The sequence below is a fragment of the Leuciscus leuciscus genome, assembly GCF_965113295.1.
Source record: "Leuciscus leuciscus genome assembly, chromosome: 1".
Lineage (NCBI taxonomy): Eukaryota > Metazoa > Chordata > Actinopteri > Cypriniformes > Leuciscidae > Leuciscus > Leuciscus leuciscus.
The window spans coordinates 64,144,929-64,162,487 of NC_138725.1; the positions used below are offsets into that span (position 1 = coordinate 64,144,929).

The 17,559-nt window shown below is 37.2% G+C and overlaps 1 protein-coding gene across 1 annotated transcript in view; it reads right to left on the bottom strand.

The window, feature by feature from the left end:
* Nucleotides 1-17,559, bottom strand: part of tbcd (tubulin folding cofactor D) — a 45,856-nt gene that overhangs the window by 2,718 nt on the left and 25,579 nt on the right. The window contains exons 24-37 of the mRNA XM_082150704.1: nucleotides 16,075-16,137; nucleotides 15,860-15,936; nucleotides 15,695-15,776; nucleotides 15,164-15,282; nucleotides 14,985-15,076; nucleotides 14,663-14,803; nucleotides 13,333-13,416; nucleotides 13,084-13,242; nucleotides 11,020-11,158; nucleotides 3,528-3,649; nucleotides 3,190-3,267; nucleotides 2,860-2,949; nucleotides 238-325; nucleotides 36-148 (exon numbers count right to left, since the gene is read on the bottom strand). Coding sequence (XP_082006830.1) covers nucleotides 36-148; nucleotides 238-325; nucleotides 2,860-2,949; nucleotides 3,190-3,267; nucleotides 3,528-3,649; nucleotides 11,020-11,158; nucleotides 13,084-13,242; nucleotides 13,333-13,416; nucleotides 14,663-14,803; nucleotides 14,985-15,076; nucleotides 15,164-15,282; nucleotides 15,695-15,776; nucleotides 15,860-15,936; nucleotides 16,075-16,137 — 1,447 coding nt within the window. The remainder of the gene's footprint in view (nucleotides 1-35; nucleotides 149-237; nucleotides 326-2,859; nucleotides 2,950-3,189; nucleotides 3,268-3,527; nucleotides 3,650-11,019; nucleotides 11,159-13,083; nucleotides 13,243-13,332; nucleotides 13,417-14,662; nucleotides 14,804-14,984; nucleotides 15,077-15,163; nucleotides 15,283-15,694; nucleotides 15,777-15,859; nucleotides 15,937-16,074; nucleotides 16,138-17,559) is intronic.

Below are 17,559 nucleotides of genomic sequence, written 5' to 3' on the forward strand. Positions count from 1 at the left end.
CATAATCCTCCAATAAGCCCCGTGTCAACACTCACCAATTAGTGTCACTAAGCGAGGCCATGACATCAGCCAGCACTTGATCGTCGTCAATGACATCATCGTAGGTCAAGAGCATCTCGTATACCTGGCTGGCAGTCGTCTTCCTGATCTACAGACCCAAGAGAGACAATGGAGTCAGAATTACATCAGAAGTGCCTAGACTAAGTCTGGGCTGAAGTGGTCTGCTAATGGTCTCACCACAGGGAAGGGGTGACAGAGCAACATCAACAGCTGCACCAAGACATTCTTCCTCACATCACCCTGGAACTGCACCATTCCACAGAACCTGCGGTGAAAGAGTGGGAGTCAATCAGAAGGGCTGCAGGATAGAGCCTATTTTAATCAGTGATCGACAGATTGGCCGATGCCAATATCTTAGGGAGGAGTGATATAAAGCCAATTGGCTATGGCTACGTTCACACTGTGAGCCTTTTTTTGTACAGCTCTTCACATTTTGATGTTTTAAACGTGGCCAAAATCAGATTCCAGTGTGAACAGATCATGGTCCTGAACTGACCCGCAAGCGCAAAAGAACGATAAAAATACGTCACGCAACTCGATGTCATAAGGAAGTAAACATGGAGGACATTAAAGTACGTGATTACGCGTTTATTTATAGTGTGATCTGCCGCATTTATGCGCAGGCAATATAAAAAAAAACAAAGACGAGGAAACGAAAATATCGTATATAGAGCTGTCACTGTAATACTCGTGAGTTCTGACACATCACTCCTTCACTGACTGCCTTTCATTTACATTTACATTTATTCATTTAGCTGACGCTTTTATCCAAAGCGACTTACAATTGCTACATATGTCAGAGGTCGCACGCCTCTGGAGCAACTAGGGGTTAAGTGTCTTGCTCAGGGACACATTGGTGTCTCACAGTGGATTCGAACCCGGGTCTCTCACACCAAAGGCATGTGTCTTATCCACTGCGCCACTACCACCGCCTTTCGTAATTGTCTTGATAACATTGAGTATGTAAAATCTTTGAAGTGACTCCCATGAGCGCAGAATTGTGATGAATGTTGATCTAGAGTGACGTACAAGTCCGATATGACTTCTCAGACTGCGGTCGCATTGCAAAACATCTGACCTGTATCGGATTTAGGACCACATATGGAAGTGGCCCAAATCCAAATTGAAAGGATTAGATTCCATGTGGTTTGTGCTCGTGAGAAAAATAGTGAGTCACATATGAGCAAAAAAATCAGATTTGCACCACATTTGCCTGCGGTCTGACCGTAGCCTATGTGTGATATTACAAAATTCATTTTTAAGATGGTAGATAACACATGCATAACAATTGCAGCAATACAGTTTGTTTTACAAAATTAAAAAGTTAGAAATAATTAATTGGAATATCAATAAGCAAAAAATGATTTGAACTCCATAAAAATACATTCGTTAAAACAAACATAGTTCAGATAGAAACTTCATCTTACAGTATTTTTCACAGATCAGGAAATAGTTAAAAACAGGAATAAAAAGGGGAAAAACACTGTAACAAACAGTGCACTGGGAATTGTATTTTCTAATCTGTATTTTTTCCAATTAATTTAATCTAGTGAAGGAGAATGGGAGTCCCTGTGCATCTGCGCACTGTTCTCAGTGCTGTCAAAATAAATTCCGGATGGAAAAAAAATTTATAGGCTGACGTCAAAAATGTACTAAACTGTTGAATATCTTTCCAACCTGGCAACCATGAGTATGTGCTCTCTCTGCTCTGAGAGCGCACATGTAAAGTTGAAGATTAGCGATCTCCACTGCAATATTTTGCCCAAATGAAAGTGTAGTTCTGTAGTCAGTTTCCTGCAGCTACACCTGCTAACAAACCTGAGTGATGAACTGTAATAAATCTGAACATGAATGTTGCATTCGTTTGAGATAGTGGTTGGTCGTTGCTAAATAAATAAATAAATGCAACTTCTGTGCCACAATACAAATTCGAAGATGAAACTCAAACACGTTATCTTGCTTTCGGAGGCAGGTGCCTGCTGTTTGGGAACGCAGTCGTGCAAGAGAGTTCTGTGAGGTAATTATAACGAACCACTTTGACTTAGACTTTGCTCAGGCATTTCAGAACAACCAAAACAGCTTTTCAGATGCTGTACAAAAAGATCGGCCCACAGGTTAGTCCAGTTATTCCGTCCCATCGTGATTTGTGACATTGATGCACATCGAGGAATTTATTCTGCAAATGTGTTTCCGTCGTAGTTTATGCGCATGTTTTCATATTGGAGAAAAAAATTATCCAACTAAAATGAGCGTTTTTATGCAATTTTTTTGAATTTACGCAGATTTTAGTGTTTCCATCCAGCAGTTTTTTTTATGCAATATCCCTCCCAATCAGAGAGAGCGTGCTCAGAAACAATGACCAATCACAAGAGAGATCACACTAAAACAAAAAGTCACACCTGAAATGGCACAAATAAAAAAGATTTGAGTCAATAAATCAACATTTTCATTGAAAACAGTATAAATGTTTGTCAAAATATTACATATCAAGAATTTGGAACATTGGAGCTACATTCCAAGAACTAGATTTCTCAATTTCCACATCCTTAAGGCAGATTCACACTGCACCGACAGACGGCAACAGTCATGTTTTGTTGGTTCAGTGTGTTACCACCGTTGGCGTCTGTCAGAGCTTGTTTTTGCCAATTGAACATGCTGAATCGCAATAAGAATGTCTGAAAAGTGGCTTGCTGTAATCTGGCGACTATCGGAGTTGATCTGCGTCTGTCGGTGCAGTGTGAATTGGCCTTTATTTGCCCCATGTATCCATAGAGTGTTGGGAAATGCAACTGCACTTACACAGCAATACATGAAAACAACTTCTGGACATCCTTGGACTTCTTGATTTCCTCCTTACACAGGGACAGCAGCTCTACGCAAAAAGGATGACTGAAAACAAAACAAATTTTTTTTTACAGATTAAACCAAACCAACACAAACATTCACCCTCTGTCTCCGTATTTCAACATATGACTTGGCCGGGCTCATCTCAAGTTCTCCCAAAGGTTCCCCGTGTGAGTCTTTTCTGTGTATTTCTGTCATGATATCATTTCTCCTGCCGAGCTCTGGATGGTTTGTGTATCTGAGCCAAGGGAGGCAGTAATGTACGCTGGGCTTTCCCACGCTCACCTCTCCTCGCTGGTGAAGAGTTCAAAACAGCCGTTAGCGAGAAGTTGGTCCACCATCTTCAGCAAAGGTACAGAAACCCTGTGGGCAGATCAAAATATATAGTATAAATACAAAATAAAATCTTATCATATGGTTCACAGCCACCAAGTTCCAAAAAAGGTTAAATAAATTAATTTTTTTGTTGTTGTTGTTGATCTTTCAAGCATATACACCATTACTATGATGTCAAATTACTGATACTCAGATTTTTGGCCATACCGCCCACATCTTCCTCACTGCATCTGTATGATATATGCAGTGGTTTTGTGGCTATGTTGTGTTTTGCAGTGCAGTTGTACCTGTCAATGCGCAGGTTATCTCTGAAGATGCGCAACAAAGTGTCTCCAAACTGCTGAAGCGCTGCGGCATCCTGCTGAATGCCCTTCAAGTACTCGAATAAAGACTGAGAGGAAAACCGCACCTGCAAACACGAATAAAGAAGAAAAAAAAAAGAAAAAAAAAATCACTTGTGAGAGACTGATATATTAATGGTGAAAATTATATTTGGTAATTATTCATATAATATATTAACTATTTGTATTTATTGTATTTATTTTCCATGCAATGAAAACACATCATGATCACTGGCTGTCTAGTACAGTTAATGTTTTGCTTGCTTTTGGATAATTACAATAATTAGGTCAGAATTTTAACGATTGTATTCTTCAAAACTATTTTGAGTAAAATAAAAGTGTATTTAATTAAAAAAGCTAAACTGGTTGGTCTTGCATTTATAGAACTTCTACGGCTCGGTTTCACAAACCGGGCTTAGATTAAGCCAAGGTTAGGCCTTAGTTCAATTAGGACATTTAAGTAGCTTTTATAAATGTGCCTTAGAAAAAACATTATTTGTGTGGCACAAAACAATAGCAGTGACATATTTTTAAGACGTATTGCTTTCAGTTACAACAGCTCAAACATGCATTTTAGTCTGGGAGTAGCTTAAGCCTTGTCTGTGAAACCGGGGGTAAGTGTTTTAAATTACTTAAGCCACAAGTGCCCCCTCAAAAAAACTCTTGTTTTATGTGACTGTGCATGAGATCATAATAAATGTTAAAGTATGTGATACATTGTACCTCACAACTGTGTTGTGGCATTTGGCACACAAAGGGAAGAACGTTGGTTGGTTGCTTTAAGATATTGTAAAATAACAAGATTTTTCAGCCTTTTTGTCCTTGGCTGGTACACTTATCTGAAGGTCTTACTGAAACTGTTTGTAATTGTGTAAACTCACATTTTCGCATTATATATGGGGCTGCGTATGTGCTTTCCTCTCCGTGCCTTTTTTACGGTGTTACACACCACATGACATTCATATGTATAGGTAAAGTTGGTAATACTTTAGTTTAGGGTCTAATTCTCACTATTAACTAGTTGCTTATTAGCATGCATATTACTAGGATATTGGCTGTTTCTTAGTACTTATAAAGCATATATCAATGCCTTATTCTGCATGACCATATTCTACATCCCTTAACTAATACCTAAACTTAACAACTACCTTACTAACTATTTATAAGCAGTAATTAGGGGTTTATTGAGGTAAAAGTCGTAGTTAATAGTGAGAATTGGACCATGTGACCCTAAAGTTTTTCCTTGCATATGCTTTGATAAATACAAGTATTAATTCATGAGTAAGTATTAAATATACATTTTTAATAGCTGAAGTGTGTAATGTTTGTCAAGTCAAGTCAAGTTTATTTGTATAGCGCTTTTCACAATACAGATTGTATCAAAGCAGCTTCACAGTATTACATTTAAATAATACAACAAAGTTTGTTTCAAGAGGAATTTATTGATTGATAAAATTTAATTAAATATCCCCAAAATATCCCCAACTGAGCAAGCCAAAGGCAACAGTGGCAAGGAACCGAAAAACTCCATCAAGTGACCTAATGGTGTCCTAAAACTCCATTAGGAGTTATTGTCCATTAGGTTTGTATTGTTTTATTTCTATTAATACACACTTCAGCTGTATTGTTTTATTTTTATTTTTGTGGATTGATCCATCAAATGATGAGATGCATTGTGATCACATCACAGTTTGAAGCCAAATACCGGTAATAAATTGTGAAAGAGACATGCAGGGGGAGCCGGTGGAATTTAAAGTCGCAATGAAACAGAAGTAAAGGCCGATCTTTTCTTCCATATTGTGTTTTACATCCAAGTGCAGCCTCCGCCTCAAATGTCAAGCCCAAGGACTGCTGGATGAATGTCTGATGCATAAGGCAAACAAAATGGGAAAACCTCCGGGAGTTTTGAAGTCGTCAACTGATTGGTTCAATTCTACAGGATTTCTCATTCTTTAAAGGTTTGCCTGGAAACAAAGCCGTTGTGATGCCAAACCCCCTCATGGAAAAAGAAAGCTGTGGTGTTTAATACTGTGACAATGAGTGCTTATCAGGATAAACTAAACGCTGGATTCAGCTATGTGAAGTTCACGGCGTCATTATTGCAGTAAACTTGGCACAACATTCTTGAATTAATAATTTATTAGACGAAAGCTGGTCTGTTATTGTAGGGGCATAAACGTTATATTTTCATGCCCCTAAACATGATACAGAACAAAACAAACTGTGATTGGTTCCTTTGCATGTCGGTCAGTCTTCATCTTGGGCGGTCCTAGGCTAATGAAAGCTGCGATGGAGGCCAGGCCATTCTGACATCAGTCTGAAGGTCTGGCTACGCGAGACTAATCCAAGAGTAACAGATTAAAAAGGAAAGGGACTTGGATTTATGTATCGATTGTTGATTGGATTTTGAGTTGTAGTTACTGCACACAAAAGTGGAGTAAGAGGAGCATGAGCTTGCAGGGACTGGTTTAACCAGGTTTAACCTCCAATCATTTAAATGGGTTTTAAATTTAAATTAAAGGCAGACAAAATGGGAAAATTATTGGAGATTGGAGAAGACCGGCATTCACCACCAGAGAGAAGTCTGTAATTTTCACTGGAAGGCCCAGTTTTTATATTATGATTAAGGTCAAAGCATTCTTAAAAAAATAACATGCATTTAGAAAATAGATTTATAAATAGATAGAAAATAGATTTTAATTGCATTTCAGCTTTAATCAAGGCAGTTCAATTCAGTGCAAGTCATATGAAGTAATGGTACGAGACAGAATGTTCCTATATTTTCATAGAGAAAACATGAATTAATAAGCAAAGAAAGCAGTACTTTCACTCCACATCTTGAACATTTACCCACTACACTCATACTGAATGCAAACTTCTCCCATGCAGCAGTGTGCTAATGTGTGTGAGGGGTCAGATGGTGCATGATTATGTAAGGTATCAGTACGGACTCAGTTGTCCAGAGGGAGCTGATCTTCAGAGAGAAGCTTGATCATTCAGTGTTGAGTCTGTGAGAACCGCTCATTTATCCAGCAGTTTTGGCTTAGAGAGATCACCCAGTTCCAGGCTGAAGGTGAGAGCATAACCTCTACCGTGTCTCTAATCAAAGAAGAGGGGGAGGAAAACTCTGCCGCTTCTAATGGGGGACTCATTTATAGGTCCAGTTGGCAGATGAGTTGACATTTACTACGCTCAAAGCTCCCGTTAAAGGCCTTTTACATTATTTATTCTTCATCAACAAACACTGGTGGCTATAAATAACAAAAGGGCTTAAAATCAAGCTGATGTCCCCACAGCCACTGGAGCAGAGGCACTGAGCCTAAAACACTAAGAAAGTGGGATGAAGAAAGAATAATGTATCTAACAGATTTTATATATAGAAATAAGAATTTGAGCCTGATCTAACCTTGCCATTTTATTTTTATTAGATAACTACCTTCAGGTTTTGACATGTTAGTTGCACTACATGACTTCATATGTACAGTTGTAATCGAAATTATTCAACCCTAATTGCAAATTGGCAAAACTTTCAGACTTTCAGCTGTTTGCAATGAACAAATCAAACAAAAGTAATTTAAATTGCTCAACACAACAAATGTCTCAAGTGGCTTCCCCAAATTCAATTGGAAATGCAACTTTTAATGACTTCTGCGGTCTCAAAACTATTCAACCTCCTGAATAGAATCCCTCACAACAGCCGAAATCTGCAAAACAGGTGTTGTCTCAAGCACACCTAATGCAACTAATCATGGGCTTCATTAGTTGCACCAGGTGTGCTTGAGCTAGAACACATGAAACATCTGAACTGGCTAGGTTTGAATGCATGTTAGTAATAGAATGGTCCAAAAAGTTAAGAGAAGATATCATCTGCCTTCACAAACAAGGAACAGGATACAAAAAGATAGCAAAGAGAAATCCTAATCCTAAGAGAAAATGTCATGCCGTCAGTAAGGAAGCTTAAGCTTGGGCGTCATTGGACCTTGCAAGAGGACAATGATCCCAAGCATACCTCAAATTCCACCAAGGCTTGGTTGCAGAAGAAGTCCTGGAAGTTTCTACAGTGGCCATCACGGTCACCTGACTTGAACTAAAGATGCTTGCCATGGAGGGGTTGAATAATTTTAAGACTGTCATTAAAAGTTGCATTTTCAGTTGAATTTGGGGAAACCACTTGAAACATTAGTTGTGTTGAGCTATTTCAATTACTTCTGTTTGATTTGTTCATTGCAAACAGCTGGAAATCTGTACATTTTGCCAATAAGCCTGATTTGCAATGGGGGTTGAATAATTTCAATTACAACTATGTTTAAACTACATTTTCATTCAAATACATTCCTTTGTTATTAACTGTTATCAAATGTTAAATCAAATTACTAATGTTTAATCTCTAATCCCAAATTGAATAAGAATAACAGTGATGTTCTTTAGAAAAACATATACTACCATTCAAAAAATTTGCTTTCAATAAGATTTTTTTGTTCAGTTTCCACAAAATTATGAAGCAGCAATGTTTAATGTTTGTGATAATAATAAGAAATGTTTCTTAAGCATTAAATCATCATATAATGATTTCTGAAGGAACTGATTTGAAAATTCAGCTTTGCATCATAAAAAAATAAGTATAGAAAGTAAGAATAGGAAGAAAGAAAATCAGCATTTTAAAGAAAAGGAGAAAGGAAAAGATTAAGTGTATGAGAGCTGATGAGCTGAAGATCCCTCCAGGGGCCCTAAGTCACCACCGAAAGCATGAGTGCAAATGCTAAGGGACATGGTGCCAATCCCACTTGCTCCCTTCCAGCTAAATTTGTTTTGAACGAATCCTGGCCCACTGGAGGAGCTGTGGTTTCGCCTCTAAGCCGTTTACACCCTGTGCACTTTGAGGCCAGGACGGGCACAGACTTGCAATTGTGGCAAAATTTCAGTTTATTCAAACACATGTCAGAAATTTTCTTAAAACACCAAAGCGTTTCAACACCAGCTTATTTTTGAAAACCCAAAATAACGGACCACTTTTGTGTTGCAATTCTTGCAAATAAGAAATGAAGCAACGCTAAGTAAAACTACATGGTCTAATAGTCTCAATTTCCCTGAAACTATTCACACTCCTGACTGCGGTCACCATAGACATACTCTCTGGAGAACAGAGTGTCGACGGCTCCCTCTGTTGGTCGCTTTTGTGTCTTTTCTCACCACGCAATTTACTCTAACTGAACCATTTCTCAATTTAATTACCCATAGTGTTTTTCCTCACATGCTTATTCTGATGGCTGTGGTCTGGTTATATGGTAGATTTATTTTCAATTAAGGTTTTCAATCAGGGGTCTGTGAACCCATTCCATGGGGTCAGAGGAGTAGTTACAGTGAGATTTTTATATTTAATATAATTTATTATAATTTTATATTATAAATATAATATTTATCATATTCAGCAAGGATGCATTAAATTGATCATAATTGACAGTAAATACATTTAAAATGTTTCAAAGGATTATATTTCAAATAAATGCTGATCTTTAATATTTTATATTTATCAAACAATCCTGAAAAAAAGTATCATGGTTTCCACAAAAAAAATGAAGCAACACAACTGTTTTCAACATTGATAATAATAAGAAATGTTTCTTTAAATATCAAATCAGCATGTTAGACTGATTTCTGAAGGATCGTGTGACACTGAAGACTGGAGTAATGATGCTGAAAATTCAGCTTAAACATCACAGGAATAAATTACATTTAAATAAACATTCAAATAGAAAACTATTCTTTTACATAGTGATATTTCACAATATTACTGTTTTTACTGTTTTATTGATCAAATAAAAGCAGTCTTGATGAGCACAAGAGACTTCTTTCAAAAATATTAAAAAATCTTACCAATTTGCATACAAATCTTACCGATTTCCATTTTCCACTTTTTAGAACGAACAACTAATTATTTATTAACTTATTATTTGTTAAGCATTATGCAATATAGTAATGTTGGTTATTGTTCAAAATTCTCTCAATTGATTAAAAATTTAATTTAAATGAACTTCAACATAGTAAAGTATTAATGGTAACACTTTAAAAAAAGTTCTAATTTATTACCATTATATAATGCATTAACTAACGTGAACTAACAATGATCAACACATTTTTATTAGGGATGCACCGAAATGAAAATTCTTGGCCGAAACCGAAAACCGAAAAAGAGGAAACTAAGGCCGAAAACCGAAACACCGAAATAAATTATGCCAATTATTAGTACCATTGCATTTATGGCTATGACTGTGTACTAACTTTACTATAATCAAGGCATTGCATAAATTAATATTAAAGTTTCAAAGAATAAATCAATTAAAATGTTATGCAAATATTTATTTAGCACATTGCAAAGTATAAAATTAAATGTTTAACTTGACCCCACTCATGTGTACATTAAATAATAATGTAAAAGCCTACTGGCCTGCAGAAAGGTTTAAAAATGAAATGTTCTCTCATAAAAACAAAGTGCATTTAGGTCAATACTGCCATAGCCCATAATAATATCTGCAGCTATATGCTCATGGACGTGAGTTGCAAAAACCATAAACAGCTAAGGTAAACACACACACCTCTGATAAATGACGGCTGCTCTGCACACACACGCAAGGTCTCTCGCTCCCTCTCTCTGCCGCGCGCGCGCTACGTATGCGCGCTCATGCTCGCTCGCGATTCCGGGAGATTTAAACTAATTTGCGGGCATCAGGGAGCCGCTATCAATACGCGGGAGACTCCCGGAACTTCCGGAAGACTTGGGACGTCTGTGTTTTAAAAATCGCTGTCCGTGGGTCACTCTCAGATATATTGAAATACGTTCACACCGCATATATGTTGCTTCAGACAAGCACGTGCAGGTCGCGGTATCTGCTGTTTGCGTCATCACAACATTTCGGCCGAATTGTTTCGGTGATAAAAGTCTTTCGGCCGAAAACCGAAAATACACTTTTGGGCCATTTTCGGCCGAAAATTTTCGGTGGCCGAATATTCGGTGCATCCCTAATTTTTATTAACCTTTGTTAATGTTAGTTAATAAAATGCTAATGTTAGACAGTGCATTAACTACACTGTGTATTAACAGATCCAACTTTTGAACTTAAAAACGTATTAGTAATGTTAAGGTTTTCAATTAACAAGAATAATAAATGCTGTAGAAGTATTTTTCATTGTTCACTAATGTAGTTAACTAATGTTAACAAATATAACCTCATTGTAAAGTGTCACCTTATTAATCTACAGAACTAAATTGATGTTTGAAAGTATGACTGAAAAAGATCTTTTTTTATACTGCGTTTTAACCTTTAGAAAGGTTAAAATCCCCTGTTTTTTTTAACAAATTATACTCAGCCGCCTCTCAAGGGAAAAAGAGGCGGCTGAGGGTGAATTGTGTTTTAATGGTTGTGTTTATGTGGTGACCTACTGTAGATTCGGTGAGGCCACCCACAGACACGGAAAGGCCCAGGAGTGTGTGGTACTGGTACTGAGGCAGACGCAGCAGCTGCGTGATGTGAGGAAAGGCCTGTGCCGCGGCGTTCCAGTTGAGGGAGTTTACCGCCTCTCTAAGGTACATGTAAAAAAAACACAAAAAAACACCAGAGGTCAGAGATAAACATGAATGAAGCATTTGGGATGGGACTTTTTATTGAGCTTCAGCTAAAATTGTAAACAATGAAAATAAAAAGATGTGCTTTCCAGAAACTTCAATGCAAAAGTGCACCTCCCAAATTTAATGACATAATGTAAGCCTTGTTAATGCCTGACGCATCCGTTGCATGCAAATCAGAGGTAAAAAGAGGTGTAGGTAGAAAACTAAGACACCTAAGCCAGTATCGAGGCCAAAAAACAACAAAAAAAGCATTTATTTTTGATGAACCGTTCTTAATAATTGAACGCATGTCTAGCAATATCTGAAGGCAGACAAGTTTTGGAGTTTTTTCTACAATCAGAGAGAATACATTAATGAAAACCGACAGTTTGAGCCAAAGTCATGGAGAACCAAGATTTAAAGCCCTTATTTCTACTTTAAACTAGCATAATTTTTTCCATAGTTCAATGTAGTGTTTTGTAATAAGACCATAAACACTAAAATGCTATATAATGTAGTATATAAACCAAAAATACAAGTGGCCTAAAAATATTATGAAATTATAGCTACAATTGACCCAAAGATAAAAAATAAACTTCCTCATTCCTCTTGCGCTATTAAGTGGTGATACAGCAAAAAATTACTTTTAATAAACTAAAGTTTATTTAAAAATCAACTAATCACATTTATATAATAATCAACCCACAAATTGTTGTATATAAAAATATTAATTGCAAATAAGGCACTTTTAATACAAACTTTTTTATGATTTGTGGTTGAAACACATTTTGTAATGGTTGGTGGTTGTAATAATAACTTGTTTTCATGACATTTATTCAAACATACATTAAATAATGAAGATGAGGTTAAATAAAATTGTTGAATATGTAATACAGTGCAAATAATCAGCAAAAAGCTCCTCTTTAATACAATTTTTTTTCTATCTGACTATCGAGTTTATGGAAACCGAATGAAAAAAATGACAAATCGATAGTCAACACAGTTGGCATTTTTAACTTACCTTATTAAAACTACCTGTGTGCTTATTCACATGATATGCACACAAAATAGACCTTGACAAAGTCAAAATGTGCCATCAATTAAATGTCAATAGTTTCCTCAGTTATCTCGGTCTGTTTCAGTCTAATCTGAAAATGTTCTGGCAAAAATGTTCCGCTGCCAAAATGTCAGTGCATCACAACTCAGTCAAGTTTTTCATTCCAACTGATAAGCTATAACAAACAATTTAAGCTAAAACATTACCTGTGATTGTCTGCCGCAGAAAGTGTTTGGTATGAAAGGCTATTTTCCTCATATCATCCAATTGAAACCATGGTAATAATGCGGCCTGTGTAAAACTGCACAAAACGGTGATTGAGAATTGCAACGTAAATTTTTTTAGTGAGTGCACTCTCGTGCTTTTGTGGATGCATCAAGTGTAAACCATGTTTTGATCAGATCGGTTTAATTTGTTTGCTAAGTTTCGAAAAGTAGGTTTTGACCAAAATCCAATATGGTGGAAAAATTTGAATGACGGAAATGAAATCGGAGAGACGAACGGTCTAGGAGTTATCAGCTATTTAGCATTTTTCATCACTGTAGCACCCCCTATGGGCCGATCAAGGTGACTCTTTGCACCTGAGTAGCGGTGAATAGTACTACCGTTTGGCCAAGTTTCACGTCTCTAGACCTTACGGTTTTGTCTGCACGATCAGCTAAGCGAAGAAAAATTATATTAATAATAATAATAAATATAGCTGCAAGCAGCAATTATCAGGGTTCAAGTGTTTGCGTACAAATCTTTCGTAAAAAACACACATATGGCGATTTGTGAGCAAGCAGTAGGTCTGTTTGTAAAACTGGACTATATTAACGTTTCCGAGCACGTGTGGCACTCACGGAGGGAAGATGCGCAATAGCTCCTCCCGGTGGGGAATGTGTGGTACTGCGGGCTCCGTGCTATGGAGCAGCCGCAGGAAAACGGTGCCGGCATGAGCTCGGTAGCGGTCGATCTTCTCTGCTGCCTGCTGGGCTAGGCAACACATCATACGCTGAACACTACAGAAAATGAGAAAAATATCTGTGAGCAGTCTGCAATGTGCACTTGGTTAGCTGTGTTTAAGTTAAGTGAGACTGATAGTGTCTCACAGGTCAGAGGAGAGGAGCTCCGGAGCAGACGCCACCACCAGCAGGGTCACGTCCATGAGACTGCTCATAGCTGCCGCCCTCACCCTGAAACAGAACGAGCGCGAAACATCTGAGCTACACTGTGACTGTCAGAGAACCGCAACCACACATGAGATGCTTCAAATATTTGTTGATGCTTTGTTAGTCATGAAGGCATTATGACAATTGCACAAGTTGATTGTTCACATTTTCAGCGTCACGTTGAGGTTTTGCTATCCCTGGAGGCACCAGTGGGGATTTTGAGGAATGCAGGCCGGGAACAGCGGAGCACAATACATATGTTCAGCGTTATATTTTAAGACAATATAGTGTAGAATTGCAATAGTTGCCAGTTTAAGTTTAAGTTATGGTCAAATTAAGTAAAATTTAAAATTGGTTAAATTAAGTGAAAGCTAATATTTTTTATTTAAAAGCTAAATTAATTAATTAAATTAATATACCAGGGCTATACATAATTATTTACATTAAATGACAAATAATGAGTAAAATAAAGCATTTAAAAAAACAAAACATTTGAATTCAAATAATCTGATTGCTTAAATTTTATTGCATTATTTTGTTCAAACTAAATGACTACATTAAACTGATTCAACTTATCATTGTTATAAAATGAGGATATAAGGAAAAACTCACCTAAGACAATTTTTTTTAACTTAAAAAAAAAAATATATAATAATTTTTATTTGTAATTTTATTAAATTACAAAAATAAAACACAATAAAAAGCGTATAAAATGTGAATATTTATATTTCACTAAATAATAATTAAACAGACCAATACATAAATGTATTACTAGATTAATACTATTGTACTGTAAATTAAAACTTTTTTTTTATAATAATAATAATAATAATAATATATAATAATAATAATAGTTGTTACTATCATTAAAATATTTGTTTTATAATTTTTTTTAGGATATATATAAATATAGATATATTATGAAATATGTTTTATATATATTTTGTAAAATATATGTATTAATATAGTTATACTATTGTACTGTAAAATAAAAGTAGAATTTAAATAAATAATGCATTTATTTTATAGAGCAACAGTAAAATTACAAGACTAATAGCTTACAATAGCCGTCTTAATTTCTTTGCTTGTAAACGTTACATCATAGAACTTTTATTTTTGGCAGAAAACCGCATGGAGATGTAGCAGATGTAGTCCATGTGGAGGAGCATTTACTGTGACCCAAGGCAGTACCTTTATTTTGAGGTTTGAATACCACGATAGCACTGTTGCACTTGTATACCGTGCAACACAAGGCAGCATGTGAACTTACCAGGCCCCTACATCCCCTCTGCTGTCCGTGCTGTAGTCGTTCATACAGCCCAGCAAGGCTTCATACACAGGCCTTATGTTGCCCTCACACAGGACGCGGTCCGGGCTTCCTTGTGCACACACTCCTACAGCTACACACACCCTGAGAAGACAAGAAAGCACAGGACATATGGACATGCAAAGCAAGATGGGACAAAGCAGTGAAACTAGACATGAATTTCAGGTCCTGCAGGAAGGAGCAGGCGTTGACCAAGCTGGCTGACGCTAAGCTCTGGCAGACTGGTTCTTCAAGCGCAGAGTAGACAGGAGAAGGTGTTACTCACTGAGACATGGCTGTGGCCGCATCCCTCCTGGCTTCAGTTCGACTCTCCTGTTTCTGAGCAACTCTGCAGGCCGCCTGGAGCCCAGGCAAGATCTGTGGAACACGTAAGAGTACGCATACTCAGCCTAATGGCTCAGATTCACACTTGAGCTGAAAACAAGAGGTGTTATGAGGTGTGACCTGCTGTAGTTTGCCATGGATCATGAACGGAGGCAGTGAGCCCAAGGCGAGAGCGCAGCCACAGCGTGTCAGAACCTCGGGACACTCCAGGGCTGACAGGTATTGACTAACCAACTGATCTGTATGGCAACAAATGGATGTAAACAAACAATAAATAGACAAAAGTATGTGGACACACAATAACCACACCAACAAGTACTCGTTCAACATTTAACTCTTTCCACGCCATTGACGAGATTTTCAGTCATGTATGACACAACAACTTTCTGAAATAGTAAAGCGTCTCCGGACCCAAAAACAAGCAAGGAAGATGATCTGCGTAAACCAGGAGTGGATAGAAGCATTGCTTACACACAAGTAAGCTAACGTGATCACCAAACATTCGACAGGATGTAATTCAAAACTGGCTAACGTTACCGAATGAAATGTCGACCCAGGAAAAGGTATATGACATTGGTGGGGAAAGAGTTAATATACATCATCATAATAACCACAACCTGCTATTGTGTTAAATGAATTAGTTTCCTGTACCTTGCATTTTCAGGTCGGCTACCCCGGGTTCAACCTGATAACACTGGTGACACAACGCTGCCAATGCTGAGACCGCGGCATCCTACAGAAAACACATTACATTCTCATAACGATCACATTCGGTACAGTTGTAAGGCCTTCTGGGTGTTGAGGTGGGGCCTGTACCTGTATACCCCGTCTGGCACCGCTGGAGAACAGGTGAAGGTTCTTCAAGCTGTCGTCTATTAGCCATTGCCAACCAGCTGAAAGATATCAAATACATATTAACTCACAAACAAGTCGACAACATTACAAATCCATCAAACAATTACTCCTCTGTGAGACATTTGTAGTCAAACATATTTAAATAATGCAATTGTAAAGAGGTGTGGTTGACTCACTGATAACTGGGTCATCTTTAAAAGGCATCTTGGAGAGAGAGAGCTTTTCAATGAGGCCACAGACTAAAAAAAAAAAAAAAAAAGACAAAGGAAAAGGGTGTAAAAAAAACAACTTTTTAAAGTAACTGGGTCATCTGCAATGTCTTAAACTTCTATTTCCTGAACTATTATTCACTGATTCTTAAGATATGGGCCAAAACACGTCCCTCAACTTTATGTGCCATTAGTTTTTGGCAGCATTTCCACTTTGAATCAAAGAACTTTTTCCAGTGAATTATATTTAACATTTAACTTGATTTTATCTTTGATTTGATCAAAATCTCATGCACTTGGTTGATTTTTTGGAAAATATGAAAATTTTGGCCGATATCGATAACTCTTGAAATAACTCAAATAACTCTCTGATAACTCTCAAAAAATACTTGAAAGCTGATAACCGATGTATTGGCCGATAAATCTAAATTTTACGTTTTTTTTTCTAATTACAAAAACAACTCTCACCATTAAATCCATGTCCCAAGCACACAACTATAATGGTGTTCTCATTAGAATTTTATGTAGCCTATATGACAGCAATTCAAAACCATCAAGGTGAACAGTGTGCATAAGACGTGTCTCAGCTGAAGGATATAATACATTATTTATCGCTTAAATATATCGGACAAATTTTCTTATTGGCGGATACCAATATGGTGGCCGACATACAACCTGTGCATCCCTAGTGCTTGCCCATGCAAAAAAAAAAAAAAAAAGGTTCAACTTTCTTGATTCCAAATTGGTAAGATGTTTAATGAATTTATCAGATCACATTATAGGAACACTAGCTGCATTTAATCCATATTACTAGGGATGTGCATAGGTACTGAAGTTACACCATTGATCTCTGTTGTAAGAACTTATGCATTAAGTGACTTTTTGCTGAATGGGAAATTCTGTAACAACTTCAGGTCTAGCTGACACTCTATTAAAGCAACACTAAAGCACTTTTCCTCTTCGGTCCCCCTACAGGTTGAAAGCGGAATTGTCTATTACCGCTGTCGTAAATAATTTAGCCTACTGTCGCACGCACGCTATTTGTTTATCCAGCACCAGCTTTGGAAATAACGATGTCCACAGACAAGGTAGAGTATGTTGCATGATTTTATGAAAGTATGATGTATTGAAACATCAGAAACGGCATTTTTTTATATAGGCTCCACCTATCGGCTGTAGTAACGCTTGCCGTAAAGCAAGTCAAGTTTGTAGTTTCTTATGTCTCATTCGAACTACAGATCCGCTACCCAATCTGGCAAACTTGCATAGTGCGGTTATAGCCGATAGAGGGTCGCAAAGCAAATGCAGAAGTGCCGTTCACCCTGTTACGAGTTGATGAACCACTCACATAAGCGGTGTTCGAAACAGTCCTCTATACCTTCATTCACTATTCCCTACATTACTCCCATTTTATAGACCATTTGAAGGAGTGATTGACAACGAGCGCAGGAA